This window comes from Gigantopelta aegis, chromosome 4 (assembly GCF_016097555.1).
Source record: "Gigantopelta aegis isolate Gae_Host chromosome 4, Gae_host_genome, whole genome shotgun sequence".
In the NCBI taxonomy this organism is placed as follows: Eukaryota; Metazoa; Mollusca; class Gastropoda; order Neomphalida; family Peltospiridae; genus Gigantopelta; species Gigantopelta aegis.
In genome coordinates this window covers 19,925,163-19,943,751 of record NC_054702.1, presented here as the reverse complement: position 1 = coordinate 19,943,751, position 18,589 = coordinate 19,925,163, and the positions used below count along the sequence as shown (strand labels likewise).

Genomic DNA, 18,589 nt, shown 5'->3' with positions numbered 1-18,589 from the left:
GGGATCTTTTATGTGCACCATCCCAGACAGGCTAGCACATACCATGGCCTTTGATATACCAGTTGTGGTGCACTGACTGGAACGAGAAATAGTCCCCCACCGACAGGGATCGATCCTAGACTGACTAGGCAACAGGCGAGCACTTTGCCACTGGGCTACATCCCGCCCACACACACACATACACAGACAGAGATGAGGGGATAGTGTTGTAGTATTCGGTCATTAAAAGCTTTAGCAATATGCCAATATACTGTTTATGGGACCCATATATCATCAATATATCAATATCCTTATTCATCCATTCAGTCTCGCATTCAAATGGCTAAAACTTTGCGAGTAGATAAAAACATTACCTTTAGGTCAAAGCAGTTTTCATCTTCTATCATCAAAATCTGAAATGAAATAAAAATATTTAATTTGATAAATACTTTGATTAATTTTCAAAGAAGACATTGATATTTACAGCAAAAACTGTTTACAAATTAGAATATATATCCAGGATCAGGAAAAATTTTCTTTATTAAAATAAGTTGAAAACACTACTTTATTTTTTTATTTTTCTAAAAGAAATCTTCATTTCCCCCAGAAAGTTACAAGCTGGTAATGTTGAGCACAAGTAGATAGCACCAGAACATGTAATATATTAATACGATTTAACACTCACCGAAGAAATAAAATTAAAAAACCCATTAGAAACGATGGCTACTGGGTAAATAACAAATGTGCAAAACGCAATTTCGTTTGTCGTCTGCTAACAATAATATCGCGAACGGCAAACCATGACATTTTGGTATTGGTGAGGATCCGCGTTTTGGTACGAACTTGAGGATATTTCTTAAAAAGGAAAAGATAACTCAGGAGAAATTGGCCAAGTCGAAAACATCCGTTCGATCACCAACAAAAATCTGTGGGCGTTCGCCATCGCAAACTGCTTCAATTATTGGGAATGCTGCCAGTTTCCGTAAATAATAGTAAATAACGGCGATCATGTTTGATTTATTATATGTACACGACTTACGTGCAGCGTTAGTTGTAACCGGAGGTACTCTTATATTTACATCCAACTTTACACGTAACTTACGTTTTCGTTGTTTTGTGTACTTCAGTCGTAGATTTACGTTTACGTGTAAAACTAGGCTTACAATGTTTTGTGAATATGGGTCCAGGCATATAAAGAGATACTTAAAATACCTTCGGGTATATTGCTCCCACTGAGCAGTCCTGTACAGAGAGATCCTTCAGACGGCATCGCACTGTTGTCTTAGTACCTTTCACTAAGGCATGACCTTGAAATCCTGAAGACATAAATAAATATATAAGTTGTTGCACGTGAAATCCTACAACTTGGCATGACATCAGAATTTGAGTAAATGTAGCTCAAAGTTTGACCTTGTTTACTTTGATGTTAAAACAGTGATGTCATTGATGCTGTTATTTTCACTAGGTATGATTAAGATTCAGTACTAATACCTAGATGCTGATTACCTGTTATTTGCCAAAATATAGATATGTATATACTTTATAAAGCAATGAGTAAAATCAGGCAACATTCAAAATGTCTTAATATTTCATTCAATCTGCAACTTAAGTGCCCAATTCACAGACTGCTCGACTATTTAGGGTATACCTATTTAGGTATACTGCTAAAATAAATCCTCTGTTCCACAAACCTTTGACATCAATAAGAGCAAAGATGTTCTCTGAATCACAGTCTGACTATTTGGGTTTAGGTGTTTAGGTATACTGCTAAAATAAATCCTCTGTTCCACAAACCTTTGACATCAATAAGAGCAAAGTTGTTCTCAGAATCACAGAGTCTGACGCTGAATGTTTCCAGCTGAGCCACCATGTTCATTTTTATACTGCGTAGGGGCAGGTTGTCAACTGAAACAGAAAAAATATGCAAATCAGTATGTGAAAATATTTAATACCTAACAGGTAAGGACTTAGGTCTCACTAAACAGATGTCATCTGCCATTGAAACCCATGTTAAATTGCCCAACTTCAAATGAAGATTGCCAATAGAACGGGTTCTCGTTGGCACTAACAACATACACCATTACAAACATATATTATATAAGAATTTATTTTCACTCCAAAATTGAGAACATTTCCATCTCAGTTTGTTTGCTATATGACCGCATCTGCCTGTAGTACCTATTGGAACAGGTGGTTCATTAACCGATTCACTCCAGCTGTCTCCTGCGCTATATACCCATGTCCCAAAAGGTCAATGCACAATATTACAAAATGACATGGGCAAAATACAGCCAGAAGGCTTACCATTAAGCATACATATTGTTTTAATTCTTCACCATTTCCTGGAAGTGAATATGTGAACTATAACTTGTGTCACAATCAGCAACTAAAGTGGACCGTGATGAATGAACTCTCACCCGGAAGTGAACTGTGTAGTGAGACCTTAGATATGGAATCAGATGGAATGCTGAAAAAAAATGCTATTATGCTATCAACACATAATTTGATTAAATAGAAATAACCTTTTCAATTGCAAAACAATTTTGTGAATTTAACAACATTATTAATAGCAAACGTCTCTTGATCTTCTGTTAATTATTCCTGTATTTTTGCAAATATGGTGAGAGACTTTGTAAAACTGACAGGTTATTTTTTTAATTAGTATTTTTCAATTCATTCAAAACATTGGAAAAAATGCTTTAGCAATTACACCATCTTTATTCAAACTACATTATTTAAAAAATAATCTGTTTTATACTAAAACATTTTTAAAATCTTATTTTACAATGTGTATCTATTTGTGTATGCATATACGACTGTGTCATACCTTCGTCAGTGATGGACGTCAGTCTCTCCGTGAGGGACGGTCTGTCCTTGTGAATCAGTTCTGAGGTCACAGTGCTTGTACTCGTCTTCATGTCAATGTTTTGCATGCTAAAACAAAATGGTAAAATGAAAGAATGAAAGAATGAATGAATGAATGAATGAATGAATGAATGAATAATTAATGTTTAATACTGGGCTAGCTCTGGCATTAACCAAATTCGACAAATACAACTGGCGAATTTTATTTTAATTTGGCAAAATAATTTCATGTAATAATTTATATTTTGATACAAAATAACTGGGTTTTAGCTGCATGTGTATACTTTAAGTTTAACAGATAATTTCATGTAATAATTTATATTTTGATACAAAATAACTGGGTTTTAGCTACATGTGTATACTTTAAGTTTAACAGATAATTTGGCGAAATTTTCTGCCAACCCAGAGCTAGCCCTGTTAATGAAAAGTAAACATTCAGAAATTATACTAAATTAAAAATTAAGATTAAAAAGAATTACATTTATAAAAAAACATCACAGTTTGTGATAAATGAAGCTAAATGAAAATCTTTAATCTTGCGCTAAATGCAAAAGATATTGACATGGATGCCTTAGCCACTGCTATCAGAAACGTAATACCTATATCTCGTGAAGAAGAAAAAAAAGTTTGTTTTGTTTAATGACACCATTAGAGCACATTGATTAATTATTCATCGGCTATTGGATGTCAAACATTTGGTAAATCTGACTCGTAGTCATCAGAGGAAATCCACTACATTTTGTCTAATGCAGCAAGGGATCTTTTATATGCACTTCCCACAGACAGGATAGCACATACCACTGCCTTCGATATACCAGTTGTGGTGCACTGGCTCATGAAGAAGAAAGGTCAACCTATTGTATTTTCTGAGAAGAACTGCCCTGCCCTTTCCTTTCTGCCCTTCTGTAGATATTGCTCTGGCTGCGTCATCGTTCAACAAATATTCCTTTCTTTTGATTTATTCAAGTACCTGGTGAAAATTCCCTGTATGAAGGTGTTGAGGTATATCAAGCTGGCCTGGTCGAAGAGGGCTGTCATGTTGCTGAACTTGAGTAGAATCGCATGTTCCACGCTTCCATAGCCCTTGTCAAAGTCAGGACACTCCGGTCTCACCTATAGGTAACATACATACAGGTAACCCACAGGTAACATACAGGTAACTTGTAGAGAATAATAGATTACTAGAGTAGAATCTCATGTTCCACACTTCCATAGCCCTTGTCAAAATCAGGACATTCGGGTCTCACCTACAGGTAACATACATACAGGTAACATACAGGTAACTAGTAGAGAATAATAGATAACTGAGTAGAATCGCATGTTCCACGCTTCCATAGCCTATGTCAAAGTCAGGACATTTGGGTCTCATCTACAGGTAACATAGACAATAACAGATTACTAGAGTAGAATCGCATGTTTCACACTTCCATAGCCTATGTCAAAGTCAGAACATAGAAATTAACAATTTACTTGAGTAGAATCGTAAAATAGAGAATAATAATAATTTAATTCCATAAAATCATGTTGCATAGCCCTCCTCAAAAGTCTACACTACTAGAATCAGTAACTGTTGTGAAGTAAAGACAAGGTATTCCAACCCAAAATTCTAATTATCTTACGTTTCTGTAGAGGACCGAGATAAGGTCAGTGTCTGAATTGGTTCCCAGCATCTCCATATACTCTCCAGCCGATCCTGTCAAAATAGTAAAACATACATGTATATTTGATTACCGTTAATACCGTTTTTTAATGATTGAAGTAAAATAATAAGTGCAACTTTTAGATTTCTTTAGGATACCATTCATGATATTGACATTGTTTTGTCCAAAATTGTGCATAGTTTCATTCACAGGGTTTGAAAGAGTTAAAAACTGCTTGGTTTATGGTAGTGGATCAAACCAACCATATCTCGTTTTACATGCCTATATTCACTAAAGTTTGAAGCACATCTATTCTGATTACAACCTCCAACCTTGCAGACTGATTCAATTGGGATAGAAGAGATAGTGGGTCAGTTGGATGGTATTTTATAAACCTTTAATGTATTATATTGAAAATATGAAGGACAAAAGCTTTGAAAAACAGAAACAAGGGCGATATTTTATTAAATAATTAAGTTATAGAAAAAGTTATATACAGTTGAATCTCGTTGGCTCGAACCCCATCGGTGCTCGAGAAACATTTTGACCCATTGGGCAGTTCGACTTAACCATTCGGTCAACATTATGTAAGTGTAACTCGGGACTTCGGTTTTGGTTCGATCATTGCAGTGTAATCTAACCTTCCAAGTTCTGTATATTAAAATTTATCCTCCTTCCCTCCAATATTTTTAGGCCTGTCCTCATTCCCTCTACATGTCTATTACAATGGCTGTTATCGTTACCTGTGTTTAGGATCGATCCCCGTCGGTGGCCACATTGGGCTATTTCTCATTCCAGCCAGTGCACTATGACTGGTGTAATGAAGGCCGTGGTATGTACTATCCTGTCTATGGGATGGTGCATATAAAAGATCCCTTGCTGCTAATCGAAAAGAATAGCCCATGAAGTGGCGACAGCGGGTTTCCTCTCTCTATATATCAGTGTGGTCCTTAACCATATGTCTGACACCATGTAACCATAAATAAAATGTGTTGAGTGTGTCGTTAAATAAAACATTTCCTTCCTTACCTGTGTGTATTTTGTCAACGAGCTGAATTCCTCCAAGTGTTGTGTGCACCCCGTACCCAAACACTGTGAGAGAGGAGTCGATGCGCAGTCGATTGACACGGAACATCAGGTACGGCGCTTCGTGTTTGTCCATCACCTTCGACAGATTGATAACGAATTCACCGAGTGTCATCCGCATGAGAATCTTCACCGAGTTCGATGAGTACATGTTGTCATCCACTGGTTTGATCCTCAGATAGCTGCAAACAAATGAGAACTTGCAGGCCTCTACGTTAACTTTTCCATCTAGGAGCCAGATATTGTCACCTACTTCTATTTTTGATATAGATAGTATGAAATGTTTTAGTAACCAGATTTTAAAAAATGGTCAATCAAATCTATTGCAATGTAGAGGGCTGATTTGCAAATTAAAGTTGTAATCCTGAGAATATTTTTATTTAGAATAACTCAACCACAATTATAGTTTTCTTCCCATGGTACACCATTCTTTTGATATACTTTTGATACAGTAATTAGTCTATGTCACATAATAATGTATTAACTTGCCATGAGTAACAGAAACATTTTAAAGTTTGTTTTGTTTAATGATGCCCCGAAAGCACATTGATTAATTATTAGCTGATGGATGTCAAACATTTAGTAATTCTGATGTAGAGTCTTCAGAGGAAGCCCGATACATTTCTCCATTTAATTTAGCAAACAGATCTTTTATATGCATTTTCCAAAGACATACATCAACCTTTGATATACCAGTCATGGGGCACTGTTTGGGATGGGGAAGAGCCAATCAAAGATTGGATCCACCAATGGAATTCGATCATATAACCTATAAACTGACTGAGCTAGATCCTGCCCAAGCAATAGATAGACTCATTTTATTAATTTCATTTTAACTTATTTTGGTGCTTACATCCAATTAGGGTGCTTACATTCAATTAGGGTGCTTACATCCAATTGGGTGCTTACATCCAATTGGGGTGCTTACATCCAATTGGGGTGCTTACATCCAATTGGGGTGCTTACATCCAATTGGGGTGCTTACATCCAATTGGGGTGCTTACATCCAATTAGGGTGCTTACATCCAATTAGGGTGCTTACATCCAATTGGGGTGCTTACATTCATTTAGGGTATTCTGGGCACCTCGGCTATCTGGGCTGTCTGTCCAAAACAGTGGGTTATAGTGGTTAGTTGTTAGTGGTTAATGAGAGAGATGTCAGTGTGATCTCACATCCACCCACTGAGTTGTTAATGAGAGAGACGCCAGTGTGATCTTACATCCACCCACTGAGTTGTTAGTGGTTAATGAGAGAGATGTCAGTGTGATCTTACATCCACCCACTGAGTTGTTAATGAGAGAGATGTCAGTGTGATCTTACACCCACCCACTGAGTTGTTAATGAGAGAGACGTCAGTGTGATCTTACATCCACCCACTGAGTTGTTAGTGGTTAATGAGACAGACGTCAGTGTGATCTTACACCCACCCACTGAGTTGTTAATGAGAGAGATGTCAGTGTGATCTTACACCCACCCACTGAGTTGTTAGTGGTTAATGAGAGAGACGTCAGTGTGATCTTACACCCATCCACTGAGTTGTTAGTGGTTAATGAGAGAGATGTCAGTGTGATCTTACATCCACCCACTGAGTTGTTAATGAGAGATATGTCAGTGTGATCTTACATCCACCCACTGAGTTGTTAGTTGTTAATGAGAGAGACGTCAGTGTGATCTTACACCCACCCACTGAGTTGTTAATGAGAGAGACGTCAGTGTGATCTTACACCCACCCACTGAGTTGTTAGTGGTTAATGAGAGATGTCAGTGTGATCTTACACCCACCGAGTTGTTAGTGGTTAATGAGAGACGTCAGTGTGATCTTACACCCACCCATTGAGTTGTTAGTGGTTAATGAGAGACGTCAGTGTGATCTTACACCCACTGAGTTGTTAGTGGTTAATGAGAGACGTCAGTGTGATCTTACACCCACCCACTGAGTTGTTAGTGGTTAATGAGAGACGTCAGTGTGATCTTACACCCACCCACTGAGTTGTTAGTGGTTAATGAGAGATGTCAGTGTGATCTTACACCCACCCACTGAGTTGTTAATGAGAGAGATGTCAGTGTGATCTTACACCCACCCACTAAGTTGTTAGTGGTTAATGAGAGATGTCAGTGTGATCTTACACCCACCGAGTTGTTAGTGGTTAATGAGAGACGTCAGTGTGATCTTACACCCACCCACTGAGTTGTTAGTGGTTAATGAGAGAGATGTCAGTGTGATCTTACACCCACCCACTGAGTTGTTAGTGGTTAATGAGAGATGTCAGTGTGATCTTACATCCACCCACTGAGTTGTTAATGAGAGAGACTTCAGTGTTATCTTACACCCACCCACTGAGTTGTTAATGAGAGAGACGCCAGTGTGATCTTACATCCACCCACTGAGTTGTTAATGAGAGATGTCAGTGTGATCTTACACCCACCCAATGAGTTGTTAATGAGAGATGTCAGTGTGATCTTACACCCACCCACTGAGTTGTTAGTTGTTAATGAGAGATGTCAGTGTGATCTTACACCCACCCACTGAGTTGTTAGTGGTTAATGAGAGATATGTCAGTGTGATCTTACACCCACCCACTGAGTTGTTAGTGGTTAATGAGAGAGACGTCAGTGTGATCTTACATCCACCCACTGAGTTGTTAGTGGTTAATGAGAGAGATGTCAGTGTGATCTTACATCCACCCACTGAGTTGTTAATGAGAGATGTCAGTGTGATCTTACACCCACCCACTGAGTTGTTAGTTGTTAATGAGAGATATCAGTGTGATCTTACACCCACCCACTGAGTTGTTAGTGGTTAATGAGAGAGACGTCAGTGTGATCTTACACCCACCCACTGAGTTGTTAGTGGTTAATGAGAGAGACGTCAGTGTGATCTTACATCCACCCACTGAGTTGTTAGTGGTTAATGAGAGAGATGTCAGTGTGATCTTACATCCACCCACTGAGTTGTTAATGAGAGAGACGTCAGTGTGATCTTACACCCACCCACTGAGTTGTTAGTGGTTAATGAGAGAGATGTCAGTGTGATCTTACATCCACCCACTGAGTTGTTAATGAGAGAGATGTCAGTGTGATCTTACACCCACCCACTGAGTTGTTAATGAGAGAGACGTCAGTGTGATCTTACATCCACCCACTGAGTTGTTAGTGGTTAATGAGAGAGACGTCAATGTGATCTTACATCCACCCACTGAGTTGTTAATGAGAGAGACGTCAGTGTGATCTTACATCCACCCACTGAGTTGTTAATGAGAGATATGTCAGTGTGATCTTACATCCACCCACTGAGTTGTTAGTGGTTAATGAGAGAGATGTCAGTGTGATCTTACATCCACCCATTGAGTTGTTAATGAGAGAGACGTCAGTGTGATCTTACATCCACCCACTGAGTTGTTAATGAGAGAGACGTCAGTGTGATCTTACATCCACCCACTGAGTTGTTAATGAGAGAGACATCAGTGTGATCTTACATCCACCCACTGAGTTGTTAATGAGAGAGACGTCAGTGTGATCTTACATCCACCCACTGAGTTGTTAATGAGAGAGACGTCAGTGTGATCTTACACCCACCCACTGAGTTGTTAAACTCACTCTGGGTGAGAGACGGTACCAGGATTTGAACCGAGTATCTGTCAGCCATAAGTCCAGTGGTTAACCACTATGTCACTAAGGCTGGTACAGAAACATACAACAGAGAGTACACAAACACTTACTCTGACCACTCCTCAACTTCCTCATCAGAATGGTCTGATGCAGAGTAGTAAACTTCATCAGCTAAAAATATGAAGAAATAAACTTTCATTAAATAATATAAAATACTGTTAATATAATAAAGAATTTATAAACATTTCTGTAGCTAATCATGTTTAACATATGATAACATTACAAGATATAAAAAAGTTGTTATAAGAAGAGATGATCTTTATTTTAAGTGTGACTAAGAATTTTACAAAGGTATTCTGTCAAGCAACCATGAGTTTTAGAATATGTATCATTCCAACATGAAATAGATGATGAAAATGCTTAATGCAATCATTTGTGGGCTAAATGAATTTTATAAGAACCAGTAATAATTTATTTAAACTGGCCCTGCTGTCAAGTACGATTTTTAAAGTTAATTTCAATCCCAGTCATAACTAATTAATATCAAGTACCAGGTCTAACATATTATATTATATTATATATAAAAAAATATAATCATGTTTTATTTAAACTTTCCTCCACAAACCATTTGAACATAAAGAGAACAGAAATGACAAAATGAAACTCATATGTACATCTGTTTTTTTAAATATCAGTTCAAATGACTAGACTAAGAAAAGTTGTGTAAATTGCAACCATTTTGAAATCTAAGATGGCCATCACCAACCATCCCACCAAGATTGCCACTATAATTTTTTTGCTCTTTAAGGTTTATAGAAGCTATCTAAATAGATATGATCTTCTTATCATTGACTGCTCACGGGATGAAAGAAAGAAATGTTTTATTTAATGACGCACTCAACACGGTTATATGGCGTCAGACATATGGTTAAGGACCACACAGATTTTGAGAGAAAACCCGCTTCATGGGCTACTCTTTCCAATTAGAAGCAAGGGATCTTTTAGTTGCACTTCCCACAGGCAGAATAGCACAAACTATGGCCTTTGTTGAACCAGTTATGGATCACTGGTCAGTGCAAGTGGTTTACACCTACCCATTGAGCCTTGCGGAGCACTCACTCAGGGTTTGGAGTCGGTATCTGGATTAAAAATCCCATGCCTCGACTGGGATCCGAACCCAGTACCTACCAGCCTGTTGACCGATGGCCTAACCACGACGCCACCGAGGCCGGTACCCCCACGGGATGATACAGACCACTTGTCTAACATGTTCCTCTTTATATTGAGCTATTTTTCACATATTTATTTTCACACAGTTATTACACTGAAATGCATACAATAGTGAATGGTCATGTGCAACCTTACACAGAAGTATACCTGGCAGAACATCTTTTGAAGTCTGAGGTACGAGTTTACTTTTAGCCCGGGTAGTCACTCTTCTACCCAGTATTGAGCGCCGGATGCGACGTAATCCAATGATATCTGGTTCCAGTTGACATTCTGTCAGATCCTGAAAATAAGGTAAAAAATATTCCATAAATAACACAGATGGATCATTCACATACAAATAATCATTGGGTACTGAGGCAATATATAATTTTAATAAATATTCTGAGAGTATTGTTAAAGCAATACATGACCCCTACCGGACCTAACACATTTTCTTATCTTCCAAGTTCAAGGGCTATAACTCTGTGAAAAATGGGTAAATCACCATTAAACTTGATCTGTAACAATACACGATAAAGCTATATACAAAATTTCAGATCAATATCTCAAGGCATTGTGAAAAAAAAAACCATCCGAAAAACTATATGTGAGACAGAAAGATGGATGGACAGATAGACAGACAGAAGGACAGAGATAAAAGATGTAGTCCCCTCCGGTTGGATTAATTACCTCTAATTTTCAAATTTAACCAATTTCAAAAATACATTTAAAGATTGTCTGTTATTTCTTTTACGTTCATCGGGGTATAAACAAAAAAAATCATCTGCAAACTGTGTGAATCGGCGAAGGTGTTCTCACATAAGTTTGAGGATTTGTTTTTTTTTCATACCCAGATCAACGTAAAAGAAATAACAGACAATACTTATAATTAAATTTGAATCATACTTGCTAATAATAACACTATAACTTCATGCTTTATTTTAAATTACCTTTGGTCCATAAACAATAATGCTCAATAAGACAACTTGCCCATATAAAATGACGTCATCAGAACTGAAGACGTAATTTTTACATCCATCGAGAATTGAACAAACGCCTGTTGCTATGTCTGGACCAATGGGATGATGTTATGTTGTAATGAATGTAACAGAAATTTAATTATGTACATGTATTTACTAAAAATAGTGTCAAAAATATATGTTAACCTCAAATATAAAAATTATTAAATGCTTTTACTAAGGCACTACATAAGCTGAGTTCTTGAATCAGTGATGGATTAGGGGAGAATTCAGGAGTGTGTGTGAATCATTCCTGGGTTAGTGTGCCATTTTGCGTTCAACATACTCAACAAGTGAATTTTATATAAGCCCCTATGAACTTGATTTTTTATTATTAATTTTTTTTTTTATGAACATAATACAAATAACTGCTAACAGAGTTCTATTTATATTTCTGTAAATTAGTTGATTTGCAAAGAAGATATTTTAATACATTTAGCAGTTCCCTTGATTGACATGAATATACAAGTTTAACTACAATAATAAAAACTTTAGTTACTGTGAATCATGAAAATAATGGACAGAAAGAAATGTTTTATTTAACGACGCACTCATTTTATTAATGGTTATATGGCATCAGACATATGGTTAAGGTTGAGAGAAGAAACCCACTGCCGCCACTTCATTGGCTACTCTTTTTGATTAGCAGCAAGGGATCTTTTATATGCACCATCCCACAGACAGGGTAGTACATACCACAGCCTTTGATATACCAGTTGTGGTGCACTGGCTGGAATGAGAAATAGCCCAATGGGCCCACCGATGCGGATCGATATCAGGACCGACAGCGCATCGAGTGGGCACTTTACCTGAAAATAATGGATGATGATATTATAGTCTTAGGACGGGTATACTTTAAAATGCAAATCTATATTAATGCAACTTCAAAATATCTCACTGCAAGTAAGAAATGCTAAATTGTTTGTAATACATTTTAGATTTATCTCTGTTTTAAACACAAGAAGCTAGCATTAATTTCATGATTTACAGAATATTAGCTGACTCAGCAGAAAGAATAACAATATATTGTCTGAGATCTAGCGAAAATTAATAATATACATTCAATAATATTTCATATTCTTACAAGGAATAATGGTAGGTGTATAAACTTTTATATTTAGGTTTGTGTTCCTTCTACCATCAAAGGGCAAACTGTTCCAAGTACTAACGAATGAATGAATGTTTAATGACACAAGGAACACATCAGCTTTTGGCTGTTAAACAATGGAATTCCAAGTACCAATACCAGGAAATGGTGTATTGTTTAAAGGTCCTATGTCAAAGTTTCAATAATGGCAGTTCCTGCAAAAATATTAATTAATTTTTGAAGTTTATACCTTCAGTTATATGTTTATAAAAATTATAAACAAATAATTCCATTTACTAGTAGAATTTTTTTTTCTTTTTTAGGGGCAAATCTTGAGTGTGTCACATGCATTTACTAGTGATATCACTGTTTTATGCATACACATTCAACACACTAAGTTTACCCAGAATTCTTTGCGGTCAACTGACAAAAGAAACAAAGATAGTGGCCATGCTATATTTAGCCACAGATTATTTGAGAAACCTCTCTTGTCGTTCAGTGCAAGACTTTTAAAAATTATTATTCTAGAGTTAATTATTGAAAAAATATGCATGGGATCGATTAATTTGTAATTATTTTATACAAATAAATGTGAAAATAATGAAATATTGTAGTTTCAACTTTGACATAGGACCTTTAAAGGTGTTGTTTTGGGGTTTTTTTTTTTTACTGTAGGTGCTGGAAAATGTCCTTCCTCATTTAATTATAAATATAAAGCAATAAAGGACAGCAGGGTTTTAAGCAATGTAGATAAGACTTTAGACTTAAAGATAACAACTGGATTATTCAGACTATATCATAGTTTGTTATAATGATTAGCTCTTGCTTGAAATAGTTTTCCCAGGCAGTTAGGCAACAACTAAGCACTGGCTATATATTATACATAAGCATTGGTACACAAAGCATCAATCTTTCCACTCTGGACCCAGTCTCTGACAAGCATTACTATAGTAAGGAGTATAATACCGCACAGACTGCATTTAATATTACCGATATAAATACTTCACGGTGTGCCTAAAAAACAAAAATCAAAACAGTGCCATACTTGAAATTAAAGTACCAACAGAACATGGCAGAATAAAAAATAAGGGTTTAACAATATTTAGCACAATGGTAGGTAATTGAGACATTTATTTCAAAATATTAATTTTATTATCTTTTTTTGTTTTGTTTAATGACACCACTAGAGCACATTGATTTACTAATTATTGGCTATTGGATGTCAAATATTTGTTAATTCTGACATTTTTCCATTAGTGGCAAGGGATCTTTTATATGCACAAGTTTACAGCCAAGATAACACATACCACAGCCTTTGATATACCAATGGCCCCACTGTGCCAGTGGATCCTAGACCAACAGCACATGAAGCGAGCTCTTTACCACTGGGCTACATCCTGACCTTATGTTAAAGAAAGTAACACCAGTATTTGTAGTTTAAAATGTGTTTTGCAGAGTTTTGGACAAACATTCCTTTCCTCACTTCCTTACCAGTGAGACTGTGGGCATCATGACGATGCTGTCGACCATGTCCTCACCAAGAGTCATGGCACTGGTGCTGGTTGGAACGGGAAAATTGCGGAGAAATGACATCAGCAGCAACAACTTCTTGTCGGAGATGTTCAACTTCAGTGTCGGAAGACTGGCCACCAACTTCTGTCTAAACACAACAAGACAGTGTTATACAAAACATCAAGACAGTGTTATACATAATATCAAGACAATGTTATACAAAACATCAAGACAGTGTTATACATAACAAGACAGTGTTATACATAACAACATGACCATGTTATGGGTAACAAGAAAACAGCAATATACATAACAATAAGACAATGTTATCTCACTTTAGACTGGCCACCAGCTTGTCTAAACACAACAAGACTAATAGAGTTTACCACCACTGTGGTGTATAAATATGGCAATTCCAACCCAAGGAACAAAATGTTTTTGTGAAAACCCAAGATTTTCCAAGACTCTTACAAACATTTTGTTCTGTAGGTTTGATTTTCATTATCTGCTCAGGTTGAATGGCAAAATTGCCACTTAGTGGATCCTCACGGCATTTGCCATTATAACCTTTACAGAATAAAGCTGAAATCTTAAGACAGTAACCACTTATTCTCTATATATCACTTTAGAATGGCCACCAATTTGTGTCTAACACAACAAGTCTGTTATTTCACTTTGCTGGTCATATTTGTTATAATATTCTCTAACTGGAGAGAAATTGACTGAATAAGTACTGTTTAAGTACTGTTTGAACAAAGGAAAGTGGCAGAGGGATTTAAAAAATAAAACTGAATTTTTAAAAACATTTTAATACTATATACTTGCCTTAATTCCTTTGAAAACAACTATTTGTTACATCCTCTTACCAGAGAGATAGTGACTGCATAAATGTTTGTTTTTAATTATTAGAAGCTTTTTGAAATATATACTTGTGTCATCTGTGAAATAAACAGTTTACTTTGTTTTAAATTAAAGTCGACGGCAGTAACTTTTCGGACATTGTTTTGGCTTCGTACACAATAAATAAAACATATCCAACAGTTATTTTTTGATATGATATAGTTGATAATAGGTACTTTTTCTTTCTTTCATCTTTTAAAACTTAAAATTAATATTTTGTCCAGAATTATGAAAAATAAAACCATACAGACCTGTAAACAGCGTTGTCTGCTTGTTATATAGAAATTTGACAGGGGTCAAGGTTAGTAGACCAGTTTTTATTTTAATGTGGTGAAGCATTGTTATAATATAGCTAATTTTGAATTTGAATGACGTCAGTATTTCAAGTATGTCACTTTGCATCTCCTTACAATATTACTAAACTGGGTAATGACATTTCCGTTTTAAGAATGCTGGAAAAATTCCAATGCAAAATTGCTATGGAAATTATTTTGCTTAAACATTACTAATGCACATGAACGTGTTTAAAGAAAATCTTGAAATTAAAAAATTGTACTTTTACGAAATATGGATTTCAAGTGAAATTACGGAAGATATGCTATATTTATTGTGTATGAAGCCAAAACAAGGATGTGAAAAGTGACTGTCGTCAACCTTAGAATACAAAGATAGGTGACCATTATCCACCTATTGTTAGGGTTAAGATTAAGGTTAGTTTTAGGGTTGGAGTTAGAGTTAGATTTAGGATTAGGGATAGGAATAGTCTTGGGGTTAGGGTGAGCTTCCCTCTTTATAACTGGGGGTAACAGGCTGAAACCTTTCCCAAAGACAACATACTGTGGTAACTGTTTATAGTCCATCTTCACAGCGTTGAAGAAGGCCACCACCAGCTGGACACTGGGCAGTATGTGGTACTCAGAGTCCGGCTGGGTCTGAGCGGTGTGCCAGTCGTCACCTAGACGGAAAAACAAAATATTATCATACAGCTGTAGAGGTGGAATGTAAATCAATGGTCGAGCACTCATATGAGGTACGATGCATTATAGAAAGGCCTGTCTACAATTGATATATTAAAGGCCATAGTATGTAGGTCTACTGTCTTGCATATAAAAGATCACATGCCGCTTTTTTTGGTAGGAGTAGCATATGTGGTGGCAGTGAGTTTTCTCTCTCTCTCTCTCTCTCTCTCTCTCTCTCTCTCTCTCTCTCTCTCTCTCTCTCTCTCTCTCTCTCTCTCTCTCTCTCTCTCTCAATGTCACTCACTCTCTCTTTCACTCTATCTCTCTCTCTCTGTCTCTCTCACACTCTTTCTCTCTCTCTCTGTCTCTCTCTCTGTCTCTCTCTCTCTCACACTCTTTCTCTCTCTCTCACTCTTTCTCTTAAGACAGCACATTCCATGGTCTTTGGCATATCTATGGTTGGCACAATAACAAATTAGGGTGTCCTAGGAGACTGCCTAGTTTAACTTAGTACTGGCCCTAAGTACCTATCCTAAAATAACTAACAGTAGTTAAACATATTTTTTTTAATGAATGAACGAACGAACGAACAAATGAACAAACAAAAGTAAGATCGAACGAACGAACGAATGAATGAATAATGAATGAATGAATGTTTCATGATACACTAAGAACAAAAATACATATCGGCTATTGGGTGTCAGATTTAAAATAAAGACCCAGCCCAACATGGTCTTTTCTGTGTTAAAAATGTTAAAAAACTATTGAATTACCTGAGTCTGCAAGTAAGATTTTCACCTCGCTCAGTTTGATGTTGAACTGATCATATAATCGAGACTCAATTTCCGACATTGTCGCATCCTACAAATTTAAACACAGTTATTGAGACAAATTTAAAAAATGAAAATATATCTATAATTTTGCTAAATATTTATTCATGTGTTAATTGAAATGTTTTATAGCAATTTTAAAAGTTGAAACATCTAATAAATTATCTGGATAAACAAAATGTTTCAATTAAAATGCTTTACATTCATAAGTTCATTACTGAAAATATATATAAGTATAATTTGTTTTAATATGATCAGAAATGGCTGATGTATGTAAGACACTACTGATATGTTTGGCAGAAAACTTTTAAAATCTACACATCTATTAAAGATTTTGAAAATCAAATGTTTCAGGTCAAAATATATAACTAAAGATATTCTATATCAATATCCCTGTGATTTTACATAACTTGAATTATATCCTGGATATGCATTACTCTTCAGCCAACCTAAGGTAACATACTTTTTTTAAATATAATATTTTAAATGACTTACATTGGTCAAAAATTAAAAACCAGTATTTTTTTTCTTTATTATGACTAAGTAGTAATATAGTGACAAATTTATATACAGTGAAATACCCACAAAACCAAGTAAAAAGTCTAGTTTAAAGGGGTATCTGATGTAGCAAGGTTCCGTTCTATAATAATATTTAAAGAGGGACCACGAAATAATACCATTTTGGGAATTCTGGATTACAGGGGTTATCAGCTGTTTGTTCTACTGTGTCATTAAATACAGTACCTCGAGGGAAACATCCTTTGGCTGCAGCTCGCTGTCTACCCGTAATGTCCCAAAATCTGCTACTAGCACATTACCTCCCCTGGAACAAAGCAGACAGAAGTATTTATCATATTAATAATTATATTAAATGGAAAATTTGTGTTGTAAAACAGTTTACTCTGAAATTTAAAAATAAATTGTTATTATACTTAAATAATATTAAAGTTTGGTGTACATACCTGTGCAAAATCAATATTAATTTAAAGTTTGTGACACAAATTAAACAATGTTCATTTGAAAATAACCTACATGTACCATACTGAATCTTCAGTTTCATTTTTAGAGATTATCTTTATCAATGTTATGGAATATTTAGTCTTTTTATTTATGATAAAAAAAAATTCTTGGAGGTAGGTGGGGCATAGATAATATAATATAGATAGACAAATCCATAAAAAGACATTAATACAATTTTTTTTTTTTGACATAACCCAGATAACCCTAACATTTTGATTATATATGTTATCACTCACCTATGCAGGGTTCCAAATTCTGGCACGACGATGTATGGAGATCGCATGTTAATAGCAACATGAACAGTCTGGAATAAAACAGAGCATGCACCTTTAAGTGGTGTTAACTATATTTTCAATATGTAAATTGGTACAATTAATACATCTCACTGGATATGTACAATATTGGTTGTGCATAGAATTAATACAATTAAAGGGACTATTTTGAGGGGTTTTTAGTCAATAAAGATCTTTGTAATTGTTAAAATTACAAGATACTTTTGTTTTGATTTTTAAGTAGATTTTTGGGGGGTTTTGAATATGAAAATCTGTATAATGAATGCATTTCTTGTTATATAATGTTTGTAGTACATAGCTCAGTATGAATTTCTGCTTGCAGTAATTTCCTTTGATGTATCAATTTTCTTCTTCTTAAAACTGCCAAACAAAATTATAAATAATTACATTAAAGAGAATCCCAAATGCATTTACCAACATAAAAACTTTATATTTCAAATTGTTTTATATAAGCTTTATTCCCTAGGCATTTTACATCTGGGTTGAATAATTCATTTTCACTGTTAATGAATACAGAATAGTTCCTTTAACAAGCCTCAGAGGAGTAGTACAATATTGATGATGCTCAAAACTCTTTTTT

The 18,589-nt window shown here is 35.6% G+C and overlaps 1 protein-coding gene across 1 annotated transcript in view; it reads right to left on the bottom strand.

Annotated features, from left to right (window-relative positions):
* LOC121369658 (vacuolar protein sorting-associated protein 13A-like) overlaps positions 1-18,589 on the bottom strand; it is a 184,805-nt gene that overhangs the window by 81,853 nt on the left and 84,363 nt on the right. The window contains exons 20-33 of the mRNA XM_041494703.1: positions 17,953-18,020; positions 17,441-17,519; positions 16,640-16,727; positions 15,745-15,862; positions 13,987-14,155; positions 10,558-10,690; positions 9,291-9,351; positions 5,514-5,752; positions 4,464-4,537; positions 3,815-3,957; positions 2,807-2,913; positions 1,774-1,884; positions 1,192-1,295; positions 354-392 (exon numbers count right to left, since the gene is read on the bottom strand). Of these exons, the coding sequence (XP_041350637.1) occupies positions 354-392; positions 1,192-1,295; positions 1,774-1,884; positions 2,807-2,913; positions 3,815-3,957; positions 4,464-4,537; positions 5,514-5,752; positions 9,291-9,351; positions 10,558-10,690; positions 13,987-14,155; positions 15,745-15,862; positions 16,640-16,727; positions 17,441-17,519; positions 17,953-18,020 (1,533 nt within the window). The remainder of the gene's footprint in view (positions 1-353; positions 393-1,191; positions 1,296-1,773; positions 1,885-2,806; positions 2,914-3,814; positions 3,958-4,463; positions 4,538-5,513; positions 5,753-9,290; positions 9,352-10,557; positions 10,691-13,986; positions 14,156-15,744; positions 15,863-16,639; positions 16,728-17,440; positions 17,520-17,952; positions 18,021-18,589) is intronic.